At 41.6% G+C, this 21,139-nt stretch overlaps 2 protein-coding genes across 3 annotated transcripts; both read left to right on the forward strand.

The window, feature by feature from the left end:
- The first annotated feature begins 2,435 nt into the window (after window positions 1-2,435).
- Window positions 2,436-14,696, forward strand: TMC7 (transmembrane channel like 7). Of its 2 annotated transcripts, XM_017813398.1 has the most exons (14): window positions 2,436-2,590; window positions 2,946-3,113; window positions 3,289-3,374; window positions 3,893-4,038; window positions 4,645-4,792; window positions 6,227-6,397; window positions 7,917-8,074; window positions 8,947-9,064; window positions 9,635-9,732; window positions 10,050-10,233; window positions 10,870-11,000; window positions 11,273-11,428; window positions 12,235-12,313; window positions 13,507-14,696. In XM_017813398.1, exons 2-14 carry the CDS (start codon window positions 3,026-3,028, stop codon window positions 13,564-13,566), a joined length of 1,623 nt encoding a protein of 540 aa, XP_017668887.1. In that variant the 5' UTR covers window positions 2,436-2,590; window positions 2,946-3,025; the 3' UTR covers window positions 13,567-14,696. The 2 variants fall into 2 exon arrangements, with proteins under 2 accessions (XP_017668887.1, XP_017668888.1); XM_017813399.1 differs by lacking the exon at window positions 6,227-6,397.
- Window positions 14,697-14,948: 252 nt separating this feature from the next.
- COQ7 (coenzyme Q7, hydroxylase) lies at window positions 14,949-17,735 on the forward strand. The gene is made up of 6 exons (XM_017813323.1): window positions 14,949-15,039; window positions 15,161-15,351; window positions 15,748-15,862; window positions 15,997-16,136; window positions 16,990-17,058; window positions 17,616-17,735. The coding sequence occupies exons 1-6, from the start codon at window positions 14,967-14,969 to the stop codon at window positions 17,691-17,693; spliced, it is 666 nt and encodes a 221-aa protein (XP_017668812.1). The 5' UTR covers window positions 14,949-14,966; the 3' UTR covers window positions 17,694-17,735.
- The last annotated feature ends 3,404 nt before the right edge of the window (window positions 17,736-21,139 follow it).

The raw sequence follows: 21,139 nt of genomic DNA on the forward strand, positions 1-21,139 counted from the left end.
GCGCTGGAAGGCTGAAGCAGAACTGGGTTCAGCTGTATCTGTTCCACCCTGTGGCATGTGGTTCCGACGCCAAGGTGCCCTGGTGCTCTTGGCTGGCACGAGGGAGTCGCTTGCTGGGGGTAGGAGTAGGTTGAATTGGAAGAAATGACTCAAAATTTGAGTCTTACCTGCAGCAGCCAAACGTGTTTCTTACTGGCTTCCTTTTTTTCCTTTTCTTTCTTTTTTTTTTTTTTTTTTTTTTTTTTTTTTTTTGTTTTGTTTTGTTTTTGGTTCAGGGTTTTGTGCTTTCAAGGGTCAGTGTGGGTTATCTGCTGCTATGCGAGTGCTGCTGCTCTTGAGTCTGCTTAGCTGTTCTTACACAATGCACTGCGCTCCCTTTGCTGTGGCTCACTACAGTTGGAAGGAAGCTTCTCAGGACCCTTTCTTTTTTTCCTCCCTTTTTTCTTTCCATATTCTTTTTTAAACGGCTCTTCCCTGTGGGCTGTGAGCAGTCCCTGCCCCCCTGGTGGTAGCCCCCCGGAGGGAGGGATTGCAAAGAGCATGCTTTGGCCCCGCCTGGGTTTCTCTGCTTGTTGTCTCATGTCTCGCTGTTGGGCTGAAAGCTGCTGTGAGGAGGGAGGGTACAGGATGTGGTTTTACACTGCCGGGGAACAGCTGCACCTTTAAATCAGGTACCTCGTAGTTCTGTTATGAACCAGGAGAGAGGTGAAACTGCAGTTCATGTCTGGTACTCCACAGAGAACAGGAGTTACTCTATTGCAAGAGCAGTGGGAAACAGCCTGACCCTGGAGTTATGTTTAACCCTATAGTGTGTACACAAGAAGTAGCAGAAGATCTAGATCACGGTAAAGGGAAGTGCTCGATACCTTGAATTTTTTTTTGAAGTTGGGTATTTAAACCTCAGTTCTCTAAGAAAAAGGAACTGGAGGGAGAAGTGGGGTTGCAATGTCCCAAGCTTGTTTACACATGTTAGCACTGAGAGATTCTGGTGGGGCTTCTTGGCACTTCTGCAGATCAGTGCTCTGCATGTTGTGCAGCAGCTGCCAACACAAAGTGCTTGGTATGAACGTCCTGAAAGCTGAACACTCAACTTCTGTAACTCAGATGAATATGCAGCCCACGCCTCTATTTAAAATGCAAACCGAACAGGGGCCAGACGGTTCTCCAGGGTGTCTGTCTGTTTGAAACACTACGTGCTGCAGCCTGTAGTTTCCACTAAATTAAATCTTTTCAGAAGAGCTGTATTTGCACTTAAAGCTGAGGTCGTCTGCTGCCTGTTTGATTGTTGTGTATAGATTTAATTCGGCTTCCTGCCAAAATGCTTATTTTACTTTCAGCTGAGTAGGGTAAGCAAACTGGCAACAGCACACGCGGCAGTGGTGTGGCAGTTGCATCACTTAGGCACTTTAGGGTTGTGTACAAAGTCTTTTAAAACTGAAACCTTTGTCTTCTACCCCAGCACAGTGTCTGTGGGCACTCAACTGCTGCCCTTCTTTGGTGGCACCAGAGGCTGGAACAACATTTGCTCATGCAAGTCCATCTTCAAGTTTTCTGTGAAGTTTTGTCTATTTTCCAGGTCTCTTAAAAGAAACAATAAAATGCAAACTCTGACCCACTCAGAATTCTCTTTGATACTGTTGCTGACCATGCAGCAATTTCTAAAATGCAAATGTATGCATATAATATGAAAATCCATAAGTGAGAAGTAGTTAAAAATTACAGACAGTGGCACGTCCTCAGTCTTGTTTGCAGATTGTTATTAGAACAGTGCACCCCAGATGTGGCAAAAACTACTTTCTTAAATTCATTGAGTTGGCACTTCCCAGCAAACTTTTCAAAAAGCTATTAAAACTGAATAATGAAAAATTAATTATTTTAATAACATTTGTTTTCTGTTATGTGCTGGATTGTGATATAAAAGTTAGAGTTATAAAATGAAAATGAAATATTTAAGTCTCTGTAGTGTGCTTTCTCTCTCCTTTCTTTTTTTCTTTTTTTAACACAACATAGTTTAGATAAATAATTTAGAGAAATGTTTTAAGAGCCTCTTGGTGGAGATGCTGAGGTCAGAAGTTTTGAGGAAAGAATCTTCTCTTCCTTTTCCAGCCATTTGTAAATATGAAGTCATTAATGGCAATTCCCTGAGATCCCACTGGGAAGTTCAGATACATATTTTTTTCTGTGTTGTGCTATTGTCAATTGGGTATTTTTTTTTCTCTGAGAGAGGCAAGTGTTTTTTGTGAGAGAACTTGCTGTATTTGAGTGAAGCTGATGTCGCCATTAGCAGGAGGATCAGATGGGGACAGTTTGTGTGTGTTACTCCAGCTCCCAGCACTGTGCTCTCCCCTGAAGGCTGCAGGCAGGCTCCATCGGGCTGGGCCCTCTTACATGCAGTGAAAAGTTATTTCTCGTGCTCAGTAACTGTATTTCTTGATTCTCAGGGACTCTCAGCAGGCTGATATAAAATATTTATCTAAATGGAATAAGTGGAAAAAAGCTAACAGTAAATCATTGAAAAAAGTACTCAGTGAAGCCAAGGGGTTGTCATCTTACCTGGTGCTTTGGCGACGTGATATTCACAGCATTGAAGGTATTGGTTGTCTGATGTCGATTTCTCCTCTTCAAAATTGCTTCTGTTATTGGCAGTATTACATGTGTGAGTGTAGTTTCAGATATAACTACATGTGTTTAAGAAGTTAATTTCTTCCCTTATTATTGCTGAGTGTAAAATCCACGATGTGCTAGAAGGAAATATATATCAGAGAAAATTATTTAAAAGTTCAACGTGCCTTTTAGTTATATTGCTAAAAGTCTGAAGTACTTAGAACTGGCTTTAGCAATGTTTCTTCAGTTAATTCAATGTAACTTAAATGATAATCTGCCCATTCTGTATTTTCAATTATTTTATCATCTTAATTATTGACACCTGTTTCTTTTATTCCCAGGGAGATTTGGTACTGGCATCCAGTCCTACTTCTCCTTCCTGCGTTTTCTGGTCCTGCTGAATTTTATAATTTTTATCCTGATGTTCGGTTTTATTACTCTTCCCACCATCATTTCTGACTATGGAATATTCAACAGTACCGTTGCTAACATTTCTCCAAAGAACACAGGTAAACATCTTCTCTGTGTACAGCTGTAAGATTCCCGCTTTCCATCAGCTTCTCCTCCACCTCCCAGAACAAAGAAATGCTTTTTTATAAGAATGTGCCATGTTTGAATTAACTTGATCTTGCAGTTCAGTGGGCATTGCGATTTCAGTGACTTTTCATGCTTTTCTTTTGACAGATTATAACTGCTCAATTTATGAACCTAGTGGTAATAAGGGACTTGTTTACTTCTATACTTACCTCCAAGATTTGCTCAGTGGCACTGTAAGTAATTAGGTATTTTTTTTTTAATTAAGTTTCTGTGTCTTGCATGACATTTAAAATGTGAAAACATTTCACTAGTGGAACGAAGCTTTGATAATTTTGAAAAATGGTGAGGCATCACTGGGGTAAACTAGCCTTTATCTGTGAGAAGGGGCGTTTTCAAACTAATTACTCAGCAACCACGAGGCCTGGCTGGCCACGTGCTGCAGCCTGGCCTCTCCTCCCCAGCTGCTAAACCCTTGTGTGTTCTGGAGCACACTGCCTATTGTGCTCTCTGTGTAAGGTCCCAGTGTTGTGTCCTAGAGCAATTTGACTGGAGAGGGGAGGGATTCTAATCACACAGTGTCTGCATCACAGTTTGGTAGAGGCAGTGGCAGTATTTAGAAGCTACAGACTGCTGTAGCTTGCTGAGGGCCTCAATTTTAAATTTACAAAGTGATTGCTTAATGCCAGGTTGGATTTAACAGGGCAGTTGCTGCTGCTGTTACATATTCTGTTTCAAATTTATGTTTTCCCAGGGATTCCTTGAAGTGACAAGATTGTTCTATGGCTATTACACAGTAGATGCTGTATGGATCAGTGTCATGAGGTACAACTTGCCCCTGGCATACCTCCTGGCTACATTTGCCTACCTTGCATTAAGTTTCCTATGGATAATAAAAAGGTAAAGATGTTGATGTAGTTTATTTACTGCTACCTATTGCACAGTTTACATTGTATTCCTACTTGAAGGGAACATGCTGCATTCCAGAACTGTTTTATATGGAAATAGAGAATCTTCTGCTTGAGGATGCAGTGCCACAGTAGCCTTTGTCTGTGCTTGGGAAGCAAGAGCCAGCAAAAATAAAAAAAAAAGAAAAAAATTTGAAGTATCAGTTTTTCATATGTACACATACATATAAATAAAAGGCCCTCAACTATACAGTAGTTGTTGGGGGATTTTCTTTTGGGATTTTTGGCTGTGGCTTTGATTTTCACCCTCTCAAGTTTTCTGAGCCAGCTCTTTGCAGTGTCAGAGAAGCGCTGGGTGAGGTGAGAAGGTGTGACTGGGGCTGAGTGCAGGGGGGAGTAACCTGTGCCAGCGAGGTTCAGCTGCTGAGAACCTCTCTCTGAAAGCCTCCCAGTGCCTCACTGATGCAAAGCAAGTGCAGCAGTTTGCTCATAGAGGGGGTCGTTCAGTCTTTGATCAGCCAGGTTGCTTCAGCATGTTTTTTTGCTGTGGATAAAATACGTCTTCTCATGAGTGATATAAAGTTGCATTTTTCTCTAGGTCTGTGGAAGGATTTAAGCAGAACTTAGTGCATGATGCAGACCCATTTCAGAGTTACTGTAACAAAGTCTTTGCAGGGTGGGACTTCTGCATTACAGATCCCAATGCAGCTCAGCTCAAACACCGTAGCTTGCAATATGAGCTCCAGGTGAGTAACTTCCATCTTTCTGTGATGATAGTTTCTTATGGCTTAAGTGGCTAAAATAGAGAGGTGTGTAATTTTGCAAATAATGGAATAAGGTTAATAAGGACTGAAGTAGTTTGTTTTGGGGGCAGGGCAGCCCACATCCTCTTGCTTTCTAGGTAGTTGGAATCGGGATTATCGGCCCTTCCCCCATCCACTGGGGACTGAGGCCAACCTGTTGGCTGCTTGTCTTATCTGCCTCTTCCTCACACTCCAGTCCTGCTTCCTGTGTTAGTTTCTACATAATCCAACAGGAAAGGCTGTCCCAGCTGTGGGCAAAACCCTTGTACTGTCAGGAATCAGTCTGAGTGCTCTGGGTTTTAAGTGTGCAGTGCAGTAGGCAGTTATTTGGGGAGCAATAAAATTCAAATGGTACTCCTCATACAATTTGAGAGTGTTGCTGCAGTAAGAAGATACTGAAAGACTTTTCACTTAGGTGTCTTTGGCACATGTGCAGATACAAAATGCTGATGCAGCTTAGATTTCCCAAAAGCTCTGAAAAAAAGGGTCTGAAAGGCTTTTTTGGTGAAACAAGTACCTTCTTTTTGCTCTCTGTACACTGGAAGTGGAGATTTGTGTAGTGAAACAATTACCTTTGAGAAGATACTTCCACTTCAAACCACAAAGCAATAATTACAGATTTCATGAATTACAGTGAGTTGCTTTCTGCTCTGGTGAAGTTCACAGCCATCTTTTTTCATCATATAACCAGAATCTCCTTTACTTACCACACTTTTGCCTCTAGAACTCACACTTTAGAAGAACTTGCCCCTTAATATTGCTGTTTGATGGAAATAAATCCTCAGAAAATACCTGGGTAATGTGTGGGTCTGCCCAGGTTAAATTGCCTTCACAGGCAATACTGTCTTTTCGCATCAGATAAGGCGAATTATGTTAAGTTTTCATGACAAGCTGCTCAAGACTGTACTTTCTTCTCTATGTGCCACCCCCCCAATTTTTCCTTCACAACGAGTAGGAGAAGGAAGTTTGAGCCATAGTGGTGAGGACTGGTTACTTACCTGCAGAAGTAATGAGGTGGGGGAGCTGATTTACTCGTTTCAGAGTTTAGTACCAAGCTATCTGAGATCTGTCTGTTACAATGAACACGCAAACTGTCTTTCTGTCCTCAAGGAAATATGTTACTGATCTAGCAAAGATAAGAGGATTGCAAGACACTTGTCTGTGGCTGCAGGGCCCCCAGCCTGAGGAAACTGAGCACACAGGGACTTTCATTCCTAGGGGGACCCATTTGTGTCAAGGAAAAGGCACTCTCAGTTCTGTGTGCTGACCCTCCTAGAGCAGGCTATGGATTTGCACATGCCAGAGGTAGAAGATGTGGTGCCAAGTGTTGTATGCTGCACCAGAAAACTGCATCTCTTTTTTTTCTTTCGTTTGTAGATGGACTTGGAGGAAGAAAGACTGAAGCAAAAAATAGCTGACAGGACAATAAAAGAAGAGCTACGCATCTACTCTCTGAGAATATTTATAAATATAATTGTTATTGCCATTTTATCAGGATGTTTTTATTCTATTTATAGAGTAACTGTCTTCTCTCAAGAGAAGTCCAATGTGAGTATCAGAAATGACATTAGGACAGATTCAGTCGAGGCTGGTGATTACAGCAAGAGGAACTATTGTGAAAGAGTCAAGTATCTTAATATAGCACCTTTTATGCAAGGGATCTGAAAATGCTTTGTACAGACAATTCTTTTTAGTAGGAGAGAGCAGGAAAGATTAAGAACAATGTGCAAATAAAAAAAAAAAAGCCCAGTAATGTCTCCCTTTGCTGCAGAGGCTTCGGTGTCAAGTGCCTCAGAGCTAAGGCAGCTGACAAGAAGACCAGCCCTCACTTCCCTTCCCATGTAACTGTGCTCACCTCACTGTGACCTGCTGGGTCTGGGCAGTGAACTGGCTGAGGGAACTGATCTGCTTAAAGCAAACTTCATGGTGATCAGCTTCAGCGTGATCTAGTTCACTGCTCAACTGCAAAACTGCACTGCCAGGGAAGGCAGAGCAGAGATTGTGATCTGTATTGTGACTTGAGTTACCGCTATGTGGGGAAACAGGAAGGCTTTGAACACAGAGAAGTTTTCAAAATCAAAGGTTCTTGCATCAGTAGGGAAAAGAATCAGGTTGGGTGGGGTTGTTGGCCCCTGGCAGGACAAGCAGACAAAGAGTGGTTCAGAAGCAGATCAAGAGCAGACAACAGTTATGACGGTTTTGCAACAGTAATTGACTTCTCTGTAGGACCCCAGGGTTCAGTCAGCCTGGTAGGAATGGGGACTGCACTTTTTCTCTCCCCTGTGTTTGTTGCTGATGTGATGGGCCTGGCCGTGCATGGGGAAAGTTATGCTCATGGTGGACCTAACTCTTAACTTCTGTAAACTGCAAGGACTGTAGAGACAGAAGCAGGAAACGGGGACTAACTGTGTCAGAGATATTGTTTGAGGGCAAAGGAGAGCACAACACAACACTGAACAACTCAAAAACCACCTTCACTTACTGTGGGCTTTATGCTTAAGGGTCTGTATCCTGACCTTGCCTAAATGAGCAGGTAGAAGGGCTTGTCAGGAAGGTAGGAAAGTCAGGGGAGCTGCTTGGCATCAGTGAGAATAACTTGAAAAGTGTTTGCACTTCGAGTAGGTTTAAAACTGGTAGCCTTGGTGCTGATTAGCAACATAGTCAGACACACTTGAAACAGAAGCTTTGGGGAAGCACAGAAATACTCTTACCTGGAGGTGGAGGGAGTTACTGGTCAAGGGAGCAGGAGAAGGCAGGGGTGTGTGGCAGCAAACTGCAGAGATAGATAGCAGTGATCAGGATTGCAGTATATAGAATAGAGATTTCCATGAAACTTGCTTGTCTAGAGGTATTTGGAATTTGTCTAGAGGTATTTGGAATCAGATGGGTTTGCCATTCATGTTATATTTGATTCTTACTGCCCAGTGCAAATGTAGGTGGAGAATGCAGACAGAGTAAAAGATGCTACCTGAATCCTGGACAAGAGAGGCTGGTGGGTAGCTGGAGAGAGCATGGTGTCAGGAAAATGTGTTGAATTATTGTCTTTCTCTCGTCTCTTCTTGTGCAGGACATCAGCAATACGAACTTCCAGGCTAATCTCTTAGTGCAGTATTTGCCTTCAATAGTGATCACACTGGCCAACTTCATTGGTCCTCAGATCTTCTCATTTCTGATCAAATTTGAAGATTATTTACCAGCCTTTGAGATCATACTGACACTCATGAGGTAAAGATGTTTTTATTGTGGCCTTGGATGTTGGAACAACTTGTTCTTGGTAGGTTATATGTGTTGCAAACATTGAAATATCAAGAAGCAGAGAAGTTGGTCATGGAAACCAAGCAGGCATTGTTTGGCTAATGTTTAGTTGGAAACTTTACATCTGGGAACAATCTGTTTTGATGACAGTGCAGTGCAATCATCTCAGTGTCCAAGTTTTTCTCTCAGTCCCATTTAGCTGTGTGGTCTGGACATCTTCAACAACCTGAATAGTCAGTAAAGAATTTGTGGCCGCAGAGCTGTGGATTCACACTGCTTTGTGTGCAGCAGTTCCCTTGAATGAGCAGATGTGTGTGTACAGCAGTGACTGAAGCACAAGGTAGAAGTTAAAAGTTTTGGGGTAAAAGATACTTTAGTGTGAGAGCATGAAGAACTGGTGTTTGGCACCTTAAGGCAGTGAGGTCTGGGTTGAAGCATCTGAACTCTGCAAGCCTGTCCTTTGTATTTCTGATTTGGCTAAGTGCCTTGGAAGGCCTGGAGCTACATGAGGTGGAAATGATGCACACAGAATTGTCACCTGGCCTCCCAAATTGTACTTGAGAGAATTGCAACCCATTGCAGCATCAAGATCTGCAGCTGAAATGACTGATCGAGGAACCACATTGAGAAAAGAAACAAGGGACTGTAGCCTAAAGCTGGGAAAGTGAAAAGCAATTTAACTTACTACTAAGGAAAGAAATGTGTTTATTATCTATCTGGCTGTTCTGTTAAAGCTCTTCATGACCCTTTTTGTGTTTCAAGGCTTCCTTGGACTCCTGTGCAAAGTGAGCCAAGTGACTCTCTTTTGGCAGGTTTGGAATTAAGTTTTGCCTTTCTTCCAGGTGTGTCTTCCTGCGTTTGGCCAATATTGGTGTTCTCTTGTTCTCTCTGTGGAGTCAGATCTCCAACTGTGCCGCTGACAAGTGTGAGCCCTGTGGATACAATTACAAACTCTATCCTGTAAGCAGATTTATCTTGGTCTTTAATCATCTGAACCTGTGAACAGAGATTTGTTTTCCATGAGAGTTGCTTGTCTAGAGGTGTTCAGTATCAGCCCTGGGGTTGCCATTCATGTTATACCTGGTGCTGATTCTCACTGCTCAGTGCAAACCAGTACAGTTATTACATGGATCTTTTGTTTGTCTAAAACTTGGAATTAGTCCAGTGGCAGATGATCATTTGGCATAGATTTTCTGTCTACTTTGAGTATTGTTTGAGGTGGCTGTGTTTTGGAGACAGTTGTGCAGCTGCTTTTTGCTCCAATAAGGCAAATGGTTTTTCTTCAAAGAAAAACCCCAAAAAAAACACAAAGAGAAAATAGCCAACCACCCAAACCAGACAAAACTTACCAAAAACAAACAAGTGAAAAGCTTGGCATGGGAGCTCTGAAACTTTAAATATTTTAGAAATGGGAGTTAGTTTGAACTTTATGGTGTTAACTGAGACGTTTGTTGCTTTAGTGATGGACAGATTTATTTTTCACTTGTTATTTAGACTGCTAATCTTGTTTTTCCTGACTTGTTTTTATAGTGCTGGGAATCTGATGTTGGACAAGAAATGTATAAACTGATGATATTTGATTTTATTATAATTCTGGGTATGACCCTGTTTGTGGACTTTCCTAGAAAGTAAGTATCTCTGGTTTTTGAACATATTTTGCAAATGACATATGAAACATATTTTCTTTTTTCTGTTATTAATTCCTCTTAGTTCCAACCAGGTTACCAATTTTAAAATACACATAAACTTATTTCTGGTGGTTTGAGTACTTGTTTGTTATTCAGGTGACTGTCAAGCTTTTGATATTTGAGACTTTTTTTTCTTCAGACATTTTCTGTAATGCTGTCTAATGCTTAAATGATAAATTCTGTGTGTTCCAAATGTGTTAGAATTCATCTGAGCACTATAACTTAAATTTAGGACTAATGATATTCTTTGGTTTTAGGTTGTTAGTTACTCATTGCTCCTGCAAGCCAGTTCAGTGGTGGGGATTGTCGGAATTTAGAATTTCTGACAATGTCCTTGAAATCATTTATGGGCAGACTATTTGCTGGATTGGAACCTTCTTTTCACCACTTCTCCCTGCAATAGCAACTGTTAAATACTTCATCATCTTTTACATTAAAAAGGTAATGAAGGTGTATGGTTAACAAAGAAAACTAAGCACATCTCTGTGGTTTTTGTAATATAGGTATTTAGGTATGCAGGTGATCTGAAACAAAAACACCTGTGGATGCAGGGTACTGGAATGAGGCAATGGTATTCCATTTTCTGTAGGTTTTTTACTGTTAAGTGAAGGTAGAATTTTGCTTTGAGATCAAGCAAAGCCACATTTCAGTTACTACCTCTTCAATTTTTTGTCCTTTTTTTTTAATAAAATCTTTTTATGTACCAAAGCTACTTTACAGCACTTTCCTGCAATAATCTATTTATTAGCAACACAGCTTAGAACTTGGGCAAAATTTCGCAAAACTGCTAAAAATTTGGAAGCAAAATGGAAAATCCAAGCTGGGTTGGGTGTGTCTGTTGACTGTGAAAGTACATGGGGTCCCCTGGGCCAAATTCTTAATCAGAATAGGAGACTTAGACCAAAATGTAAGGCGTTCTTGTCTTAGCCCTTTTCAGCCCATGTGCATCAAAGGAGGGTGGTTGTGTAGTAGCTGGTAGCACATTTGAGAATGGAAAATTCAGCTGGTGGGGAAAGTATACTCGGATGTATGTATATAAATGTACTGGTAACAGTCTTGCTGGCTTTCCCTCCTCAGATCAGTTTGATACATGCACGAAAACCTGCAGATAGGCCTATCAGGGCATCAAGTTCCAACTTTTTCTTCCTGGCAGTGCTGTTGATTGGGCTCATCTTGGCTTTTATTCCTGTGGGAGTCAGCATAGCAAGGTAAGTGACAGCTTAACTTTTCTGAAGGTGACACTTGTTCTAAAGTTGTCAGTTCTGTAAAAGCAGACACATGACTTTGGAATGATAAATTGGAATGAAATATATAGTGTATAATACATCAAATTATAACTCAGTTCGTATAAACAAAAATTGCAGTTTTAAAGACACAGGACACTTTTACCCCATCGGCAAAATGGTGCTGGGCTTGTGTTGGATTATTTTATCTTTACATTTTGGTGTAACGTCTTCTTTCTGTTCTGCTTCTTTGACAGTATCCCCTCCTCCAAGGCGTGTGGGCCATTTAGGAATTTTAACACTTCATGGGAAGTTGTTCCAGATACAATACGTGGGTTTCCAAAAGGTCTGCAGCAGGTCCTTTTTGGCATGGCATCAGAAGCCTTTGCAGTGCCTTTTTTTATGGTCATTTGGTGAGTACTGTGGAGACCTGATTCACTTATGCAGCTTTATTTCCTTCCTTACTGAACTAATACCAAACATCTATTAGACCACATTTTTCATTTGCAGTCAACTGGATCTGTTATTATGTATACAGGAAATCTCAAGTCCTCTTTGTTTGTTTTTTTTCTTTTTTTACTTTATCATAAAGTCCATGTAAAAGGTGAAGGATGACTTGCACTCTACCCTACTGCTTATTATTTGGAAAAGAAAATACATGATTTATATAGGCATTTCTACCGTTGTGGTTCTTGTTATTTTTCATCATTTAATGCACTGTGGATAATCAGAGTCACAGATTACACTGGGATATGTGATATACAAAATGGCTGCCATACTCATCTGTGGCTGCTTACCTTAGTTAGAAACCCCAGTGGGAGCAGAGTTACTCCAATGAAGCCTCATTAAACCTGATTTCTCAGGAACAACCCCCCCATACATACACTTGGAGCAGGGCAGGAACTAACAGTCTAGACAGAGATGTCAGAATGCAGCCCGTAACATCTGTGTCGTGCCTCCCTGTCCCCTGGCACTCCCTAACACAGGCCCTGCCTGCTGGCAGCACAAATCTCTCAGCAGATGCTTTTGAGCAGAGCTATGCCCGACCTACCCCAGCAGCATATTGATTTTTTTTCTTTTTTTAAGAAATATTTCTTTTTCTCCAACAACTTCTTATCTGAACCCGCAAACTGACCATTTCTCTAGCCCATAACAGCCTTTTTGTGACCGATGGTGTTTTGCATGATGCTAACATACAGTGTTTGTTTGTTGTTTGCAGCCTCATTATGTTCTATTTTATGGCCTTGGCTGGAGCACACAAACGAGTGGTTGAGCGGCTGGAAGAACAACTGGCTTTGGTGAGATTTGACCCAGTTTACTGACACAACAAAGAGAACTTTAGGGGCACAGAAATGAGGCATGCAGAGGAACAGCGGTTTTTATGGTCTCCTGGATACTTGGTGTTTGCACAGGCAGTGGAGAATGTTTTACAAATTACACAGGAAAATAACCAAAGAATTATGGTATTTCACAGCAGAGTTGGTGTTTCTCAGTGCAGTTCATTTTCATGGGTGTCAGCTACAACTCTACCAAGGTCTGGTATTATCAGGCAACGCACATGCAAGAAATAGGCCTCTGAGAAGCTGTGTCCCTGTTTTTCATCTGTTGCCTTGCTTAAATCCACCCATCCATGTGTTTTTTCTGCCAAAAGAAAACCTGAATCTTGTGCTTCCTGTCCCCTCCACCGTCTTGCAGAACCCCCACTTCTGTTTCCTTTTCTGCCCTCACAAACAGGCACCTGACTCCCTACCCTTCCCTCCAGGCCTGTATTTCTACTGCATCATGTCTGGTCTCGTTCCTGAAAGCAGGTCCCAGCACCTCTTGAGCAGGTACTGAAAGTGGAACGAGTCCCTGCTAACCAGTCCTTTGGGGAAGGACTGCTAGTGCAGAAATGCTGCTTTGTGGCCATCAAAAGCCGCTGCCAGGTTTGGCATCACTCGTGTGCTGTGCTCTGACAAACTGCTTGAGTTGGAACCCAGCTTCACTACTGAGACTTCTCACTTTCTTAGGAAATAGCCCATTTCTTGGTAATGCTTCTTTTAGATACAGAATTTAACAACCCATCTGTAGAAAAAAAAACTGCTGGAGAGAGATTTTTGAGGATTAGGGAATTTAGGTACAAAAGCTTGCCTGCTTTTTGAAGGGTTTGCAGATCAGTTAGGAATTCTGAAAATTATTGCATGCTTTTTATTTTTGTTTGCTCACTGTTGTTATACTTCTTGGAAGTAGAGTTTTAAATTTTTAGGTGTATGAGATGCTTTTACAAGGCTCAATGCAGAACTGTTAATGTGTGACATAATGTGAGATAAATGAAGTCAAGGCTGTTGTAAACTTAAAATTGTTCAGGCAGTTGAGAGTGTCCTGGGAGCCACTAATGAGAGTACAATGTAGTGAGCACACCTATTTATTTCTAATAAAGACATGAGCTGTTCATAGATAACTTGTATTAACACTGTTCATGTAGAGCATACTTTTTATTCTGTCTTTCCAGGAGAGTCGTGACAAGATGTTCCTAATCAGAAAGATAACAGAAGCTAAGAGGTGTCCTTGAAAACCATGAAAGCCAAAAGAACTTGACTTCCTGAAACTCCCAGAACCACAAGATAAGAGTAGAAGCATCTGCAGCACCACAAAATTGAGCAGCTGACTGGCACCATGGCACTGCAGTCTATGTAATGGACACTTGTGGTCTTAGTCTTGATTAAGCCGGTAGGGCCTAAAGTTTCCAAAACTGGACATTCAGCTAATTTATACTGTGTTAGACCTGTTCAGAAAAATTGTATGGTGGGACACTTTATTGCTGCTCCAGCTTCAGGGTTGTTGGGATTTAAGTCCTGTTTTTCCAAGGAGTTGGGGTAAAATGTGATCATAACTGAAACTCTCTTGTACTGTTTTTACAAATTATGCTCTAAGAATCATGAGGGAGGGGAAGAGTATGGTACTACATGTTTCCAACTCCCTTCTCTTTTTAAAACTGAAGCAAAAAAAAGATGTAGGCAAGTATTTTGAAACGGTGCATGGGAGAAGAAAATACCACAGATGGGTTTGAAATCAGTTTTCTAAATATTTTTAGAGATGAGGCTTTTATATTTATTTTGCTCTGAAGTAGCAAGTGCGGTTGAACACTGGATAATGTTGCAGAATGGCTCAGAGAAAACAATATAAATGTTATGATAAAAGAGCTCTGAATAAACACTGGGGGGTAGGAGGAGAAGAGCAGCCAGGTCAGCAGGCACAGCCCTGCTTGGGCACCAGCTGCTGTGGAGGGGCCTTTTTTTTCTTTTTCTTTTTTCCCCCTTTTTTTAATGTTTTAAAGCATTATTATTTGTGTTCTATTCTTGTGTGAGCATCTTGACTACTGTTCTTTTTACTCTAAAATGTGAATATTTAAGAGTTATTGGTTGGTAGCACTGTGTGTCAGTGCCCCTTAATTTCACGTTTCTTCTCGCTTATCTGTACTGCTGGGGCCATGTGAGTCCCAGCGGTGTGTACCGGGAGGCTACTAACAGAGATTCCTTTATTTAAAGATTGATGTTAAGTATTTTCTGTACAGAATTGTGTATATTCCTTGAAATCTGCTCTTTGGTTAATGTGAGACACTATTCTTTTTATGTAATGCTCCGGGATGTTTTCTGCCTTCATTTTAAAGAGATTAGCGTTCAATAAATGTTCTATTTTTTACTCCAAGGTGTGATGTTTTGAAGCAGGTTGCGGTGGCTGCGGGCGGGGCCGGCCCGCGCCCTCAGCGCTCCACCCGCGGTTCCCGCCTTGGCCACGGGGGGCGGGAATGGTGAGCCCCGCCCCCGTTCCCACGGCAACCGGGCGACGCCGGCTCTGACTGACAGCTGGGCTGCCCAATGCGGCGGCTCGGGGGAGCCAATCGGAGTCGTGATAGGGCGGGAGCCGGCGCGCGGTGATGACGTTACAGAGTAGCCGCCGTGGATCAGCGCGATGGCGGCGGTGGCTGCATTCCCTGCGGTGCGGCTCTCGCTGGGGCGGCGCCGGTGCCTCCGCTGCGGGCCCGGTACGGGCCCTGCCCTCCGCTTCTTGCCTGTCCCCCGCACAGCCGCCCGGCCCCTCGGGGGGCAGCGCCTCGGCTGGGGCTGGGCATAGCGGAGCTCGTGTCACCTTTGTCTCTCCGACAGGTCCGCGGCCTGTGCCCGCCGGCGGGGCCGCTCCCAGACCGTGCAGCACGCAGGCGGCTCCGCAGGGCATCAACAAGCCCATCATAGACCGCATCATCCGCGTAGACCACGCGGGGGAGTACGGGGCCAACCGCATTTACGCGGGGCAAATGGCCGTGCTGGGCAGGTCGAGCGTGGGACCGGTCATCCAGGTCAGTGGGCCTGGGGGCGAGCGCTGTGTTAATTTGCGTCTAATTAACAGCGCCCCGGATGAAGGTGAAAGGTCATCGCTTTCGTGGCAAGTTTGTTGTACATCTTTTTCTAAGCACGTCCAAACGGGTGTGTTTGTGAAGAGGGGGGAGGATTACTTGCTAAGGAAGTTACCAGTATTACAGATGCTGTAGTGTTGTCCTATTTTCCCAAATGTTTTTATGTTGCCTTTTTGTTACTATCCTCGTCTGCCCTTCTTCATTTTTTCTGTGATGTTATAGTGTTACCTTAGCTGTTACAGTGTGGTTTTGTTTCGTTTTTCTTTGCGTTTATTACTTTTACTGGAAACGTTTAATTTCTGTGATTTTGTACTTCACTGTGATCTGGCTCTTTTGCAGCAAATGTGGAATCAAGAAAAAGTCCACCTGAAAAAGTTCAATGAGCTCATGGTTGCATACAGAGTTCGACCTACTGTTTTATTGCCTTTCTGGAATGTAGCAGGTTTTGTTTTAGGTGGGTTTGTATTATTATTGTTGTTGTTGTTATCGTTGTTTCGTTGTTGTCATTTTACGAAGTCTACAAATGTGCAAATTATTTGTGTTGCTTCAGATTTCATTGTGTTCGTATGTTTGGCACCACAACCACAGGGGCTGGAAGTGCTTTACTGGGAAAGAAGGGTGCCATGGCTTGCACAGTGGCAGTGGAAGAGAGTATATCAGACCACTACAACAACCAGATCCGAACTCTGATGGAAGAAGATCCAGAAAAGTACAAAGAACTATTGCAGGTATTTAACTGACTTAAAAAGTAGCTTAACAAACTCATTGAATCACCTGATGCAACTTTAGTCTTTTAAAAATGACATGCTCGTAGAATTTACAGTAGATCTCTGTGTCTGTCACTTAGAATGCTCAAGTCAGCAGAAACTTAAGATAAAAGGATGTTTTTTTCCTTCAGCAACACTAAATTGATCAAGCACCAAAATTAAAATATATGTTGGGTTATCTTCAGCATACTTTCAGTAACTCAGCATTTCCCTTTTGAGTGGGAGAATTGTGCTTTAATTTTGATTAATTTTAATTAAAAGGAAGGGTTTGAAGGGGAAACAAAAGGCAGAAATATGATTGCATAGTAGCTTTGTTGCCCTGCTCTGAACGCATTCAGGTACCTTCACATCCTCCTTAAACTGCAGGGCCCAGAGCTGCACACAGTGCCTTTTGGTCCCAGTTGAAAAACTCAAAAAGAAAAAAGAGTTTTTTAGAATAGACAAAATCCCAGTTGGCCTACAGGGAAAGATTGATAAGAAAGAGACCTTAATTTCCTTATTCTGATTGTCAGAGTAATGTATGTGTGCGGGTGAAACTAATCAGTGTTAAAAGTTTACTGTGACTATAAGTTTTTTTTAAACAGTGAAAAAGACAGTGATATATTAAACAGCACCTTGGCCTTAAAGACTTTCTTTGGAGAATACTGTAAAGAATTCCCTTCTTTCTGAATTAGAGATTCAGATCTTTGAGAAGTTTCTTGAGAGACCTCAGCTTGCTGTGGTGCATGCAGTGGTCAATGGCAGATAGTTTTGTGTACCAGCTGCCTTGATTTGTCTGCAAAGTAGACTTGCTAATTACCTGCTATTTCTAAAGGTAATAAAGCAATTTCGGGATGATGAACGGGAGCACCATGACATTGGGATAGAGCACGATGCAGAAGCAGTAAGTAAAATGTTGTTCTTTCCCAAAGATCCATAGAAGAAAGCTCTGCAATATTACAGCTTTCATTTTTCTGGAGGACAACCAAATCTGTTGGAACTCAAGTGTTGAAGTGACTGTGTTTTCCCTAGAGGTTTGCTCTGCAAAATTTTAAATTTTATTGTAATTTAAGTTTAGATTAGATATTTTTGAAGATAAGGCTAATAAGTGCTACACATACAGCTGGGAACTTGAGGCATCATCTTGGTAGATGGTCACAACCCTGTTAGGAACTGGGAAATATTGAACTGAATTCTGTGCTCCCTGGAATAATAGATGAGAAGCGTGTGGCTTCTCTCCTTATTTTTCTCCTGAATTACATTTGTGGAGAAATGGAAATATTCTGCAAAGCTGATAGATTTTAGTTTAGTTTTCTCTATGGTCAATTAGACTACAAATGCAGGTGAGATTCTTTTGTGTGTGTGTTTTTTGTTTTTATATGATGCTTACTATTCCTTATCACATTTTGGTTCAAGCAAAACACTTCAGGAGATGTATTTAATCTTTTATTCTTTTTTCAGACACCAGCTTATTCTGTTTTGAAGACAGCCATACAGCTTGGATGCAAAGCTGCAATATTTTTATCAGAAAGAATTTAGTGATGTTTTCCATAATGGTTGTGGCAATAAACTGGGACACAAGTGCATGGAAACTGTGAAAGAGTAAGAGCTCTTATATTCAGCCTTTTAAAATTTTCTGCACTAAGCACTTGATTCAGTCATCCTTTGTCACATTGAACACCCATTTAAAAAGTATCTGTGTTAAAGTCAGTTGGTCTAAATGTGAACAAAGATGGCAGAGTTGGGTCTGTGTGAACCAAACCTCCTTATTCAGAGACTGTTCACAAGGTGGCAGCAAAATATGTGTATATATGCAATATGTGTGTATACATACACACACATAAAAATTATAAATACATTCTCTGTTGCCTTGAAATTTATGTGTACTTGAAATAAGCTGGAGCTCATCAGCTAATTTTAAAATGGTTAATACTGATGAAGTAGATTATTTTTGATTTCTGTTTTCAGAGTAAGTGAACTACTGGCAAGTATTTATTTTCAATCTGTCTTGAATAAAGACTGGTATTGTAAGACCAATTTTACTTAAAGACTTCTTTGTGTTTTGGGGTGGGTTGTTTTTCAGGTGCAGTTCTAAATTCTTTAAGTAGAATTTTATTTCCTTTGTTGTCTTTTTGTTGTGGTGGGATTCTGTTGTTGTTGTTGTTGTTTGGTATTTCCTTGAGTTTGTTTGGTTTGGGATTTTTTGACCCAAATGTGTGTGTAAAAGAACTGATTCCTGACACAAAGCAGGTGGAGAGAGCAACTTGGACCACCTATGGAACTGCATTTAATAGTCTGTTAGAGCTTTCAAGCTTATTTCACTTTGCTTCAGACAGCATTTAATCCAGGCACGTCTGGGTCTACCTTTTTAGTAGCTCTGTTAGTGTTTGTAGGTGCTGATTGGTGTGTAATTTGACATGAAAGGCTTCTTAAAGAGGATTATTTAGCCTTTTTTTTTTTTGTGAAGGAGCTTAGACTGAAAGTTAAATCTTAATGCAGAGAAACTCCTATTCTGTGTGATTTATTATGACTGGCACTTTGACCATTTAAAAATATTTTCTGTCCAGCTGTTTCAAGTGTTACCTGGTTATACTCAAACTACTGATGTTATTTACATTGTAGCAAAGTAGCATTTGGTTCTCTTATCTATGACTGGTTTGCACACCCACTGGAGTAACTTGAGGAACTGGAAGCTAAATCAGGGACTGCATAATCAGAAGAGAACTCTAAGGGATTCTCATTTTATTTGCCTCAGCCCCAGACAGTTGTGAACCACATGTGTGAAAACTCAAGTTTGCTAAAGGTATGTCCTGTTAGACTAATGCAATTCCCTAACTTAACCAATTCACTGAACAAAAGTTACATCTAACAGATTTCTTGCCTTAATTTCTCTAAAGTATTCAATATGCATGTGGAAAATTCCTAGATAATTTGGAGGAGAGAGGAATTGGCACAAAAGAATGGCTAATTTTAAGTGGCCAGAGGGGTAAAAAGTGGTATTGGAAGCCTGTGCAGTGCAGTTGTGTAAGTCATCAGCTTTAATAATTGAGGAAAAGAAGGAAAAAGGATTGCTTGATGAATAGTCCATTGTAAAGTCTTTAATAGCAGGGGCAGCATGGGACAGCATCTTTTGTAAGTCCATTATTAGAGCTGGGGGGGGGAGGGAAGGGCAGAGTGTATTTTGACTCAAAGCCACAATTTGCACACCCGTAAATACAATGGTCCTGTGACAGAAACTTGAAACAGAACCAGACAGTTCCTGGTCTTTTAGTCATTGCATCAGGATTGAAAGCTGGACACAAGATCTGTGGGGCTTTCCTAGAGAGGTGGTTCTCAGCTGAAGCCTGGTGTTCTCCAAGGCTGTGGTCACAGAGGTTTTCCAAAGATGTCTGCGGTGGTGTTCAGCAGTGGTGGGACTGGCTTCCAACAGAAGTGCTCATGTGATTGTCCAAGGCGTGGGAGGCCTCCGAGACCATCACACACTGCTCACTTGGGGTAACATTTAAGAGACAAATCTCATGTTTAATGTATTTCTTTTGGTCAAAGGGAGGTCGCTGTGTGAGATCAGTGTGTTTGGTCATATCTGCTGCAACTCTGAAAGTGCTCATAGCGAGTTCTTTGTCCTCAGCAGCTGAACACATCCTGCACATTTGATTAGGATGTCAGACAGTAACACTGTTTCTAGCTGTGAGCATAAAATGTGAATTGGGAGAATAACTTTGCTTTATACTCCAGAGCAGGATTTGGTCCTTCTTTACTGGAGCAGCAGATTTCTGCCCATCTATTGTAATGTGCGTGGGCTGTTCCTCTGCCACTTCCAATGGCTATGCATTTCCCTGTTCACTGGTAGTTTACTCTTTTTTTTTGTTGTTGTTTTACACAGAAAATGGAGTTGGTTTTCATTTTTCTCAGGAAAAAGAGACTTTGTTTAAAAACCTATTTTGGCTTTTAAAAGACTGAAAAAAATAGTAGAAGGTTGCGAAACGACTAGAGATGCTCAGTACTGTACAGAGTGGTTATACAGCTGCTGCAAGGCTGTAGTTACTTTTTTGATGTTATTTTGAGGCAGAACTAAGCTAACTAATAACTTAGTCATCCCAGCAGGGGTTAATGGCAGGCACAGGCCAAAGTATATAGCTTATACAAGTCTGTTATCATAGTGATTCTCAATGAACTCTGGTCATGTTGACAGAGGAAAAGGAGCCTGGATCAGACAGAAGGGCTGTGAAATGCTGCGTTTTCAAAACAGGGGGTGGGGAAGATTGACAGGGTCTTCACTTGTGTGTGCCTTGTTTCTTGGCTTTAGGGAAGACATAATTTCAAATGGTGTGCTAGTAATTTTTCGTCACTAGCTTCGAAGTTGTGGCATGTCACTTGCATTGAATTCTGCACATACTTTTTTAGCCTGGGAAGCTTAAAGGAATAAGGTAAAAATATTGGCCAGTTTAAAGGAGGAATGTATGTGGTAAGGGAGGAGATTCTTTAAAGATACCATTTTTCTATTTGTTACTTCAGTTTTCCCAGGATGTCTGAGTTGAAAAATCTGAATGGATTTAGGACAATGGCAGTTGTCCTTTGGGTGTTTTTGAGAAGTACCACATTGTGTTACAGTTTTGCAGAGCAGAACCCAAAGCTGAGCAGAGCAGAGGTGGTACCTCTGTGTCCAGCAATACAGCTTATGGCAACAGCAGTGTTTCATCATGTTAAGATGCAGAATAATACCCCCATGCTGATATTTAGAAAGTCGGGGTTTGGTGCTGAATGTCTTTGTTTCACTAACTCTGGCCATGGCACTGCCTGTTCTTAGCTGGAAGTACATGATGTTCTGATGGAAGCCCAGGAATCACACAGTGTTATGTGGAAAGGAACTCTAGAGGTCATCTTGTCCAACTTCCTGCTGGAGGCAGGACTGTGGCCAGCACTAAAGGGGGTCAGCCATGACTATTTCTAGCCAGGTGATGAAAACCTCCAAGGACAGAAATTCC

This window comes from Lepidothrix coronata, unplaced genomic scaffold (genome assembly GCF_001604755.1).
Source record: "Lepidothrix coronata isolate B3197 unplaced genomic scaffold, Lepidothrix_coronata-1.0 Scaffold41, whole genome shotgun sequence".
NCBI classification, from domain to species: Eukaryota; Metazoa; Chordata; class Aves; order Passeriformes; family Pipridae; genus Lepidothrix; species Lepidothrix coronata.

Excerpts from the sequence above, each read along its gene's own strand:
- TMC7 (XM_017813398.1), top strand. The coding sequence starts at position 3,026 with ATGTTCGGTTTTATTACTCTTCCCACCATCATTTCTGACTATGGAATA. Across the intron at positions 8,075-8,946 it reads ATCATACTGACACTCATGAG|GTGTGTCTTCCTGCGTTTGG; the intron begins GTAAAGATGTTT and ends CCTTTCTTCCAG. Across the intron at positions 10,234-10,869 it reads TCATCTTTTACATTAAAAAG|ATCAGTTTGATACATGCACG; the intron begins GTAATGAAGGTG and ends TTCCCTCCTCAG.
- COQ7 (XM_017813323.1), top strand. The coding sequence starts at position 14,967 with ATGGCGGCGGTGGCTGCATTCCCTGCGGTGCGGCTCTCGCTGGGGCGG. Across the intron at positions 15,863-15,996 it reads TGTAGCAGGTTTTGTTTTAG|GGGCTGGAAGTGCTTTACTG; the intron begins GTGGGTTTGTAT and ends CCACAACCACAG. Across the intron at positions 17,059-17,615 it reads TAGAGCACGATGCAGAAGCA|ACACCAGCTTATTCTGTTTT; the intron begins GTAAGTAAAATG and ends TTCTTTTTTCAG.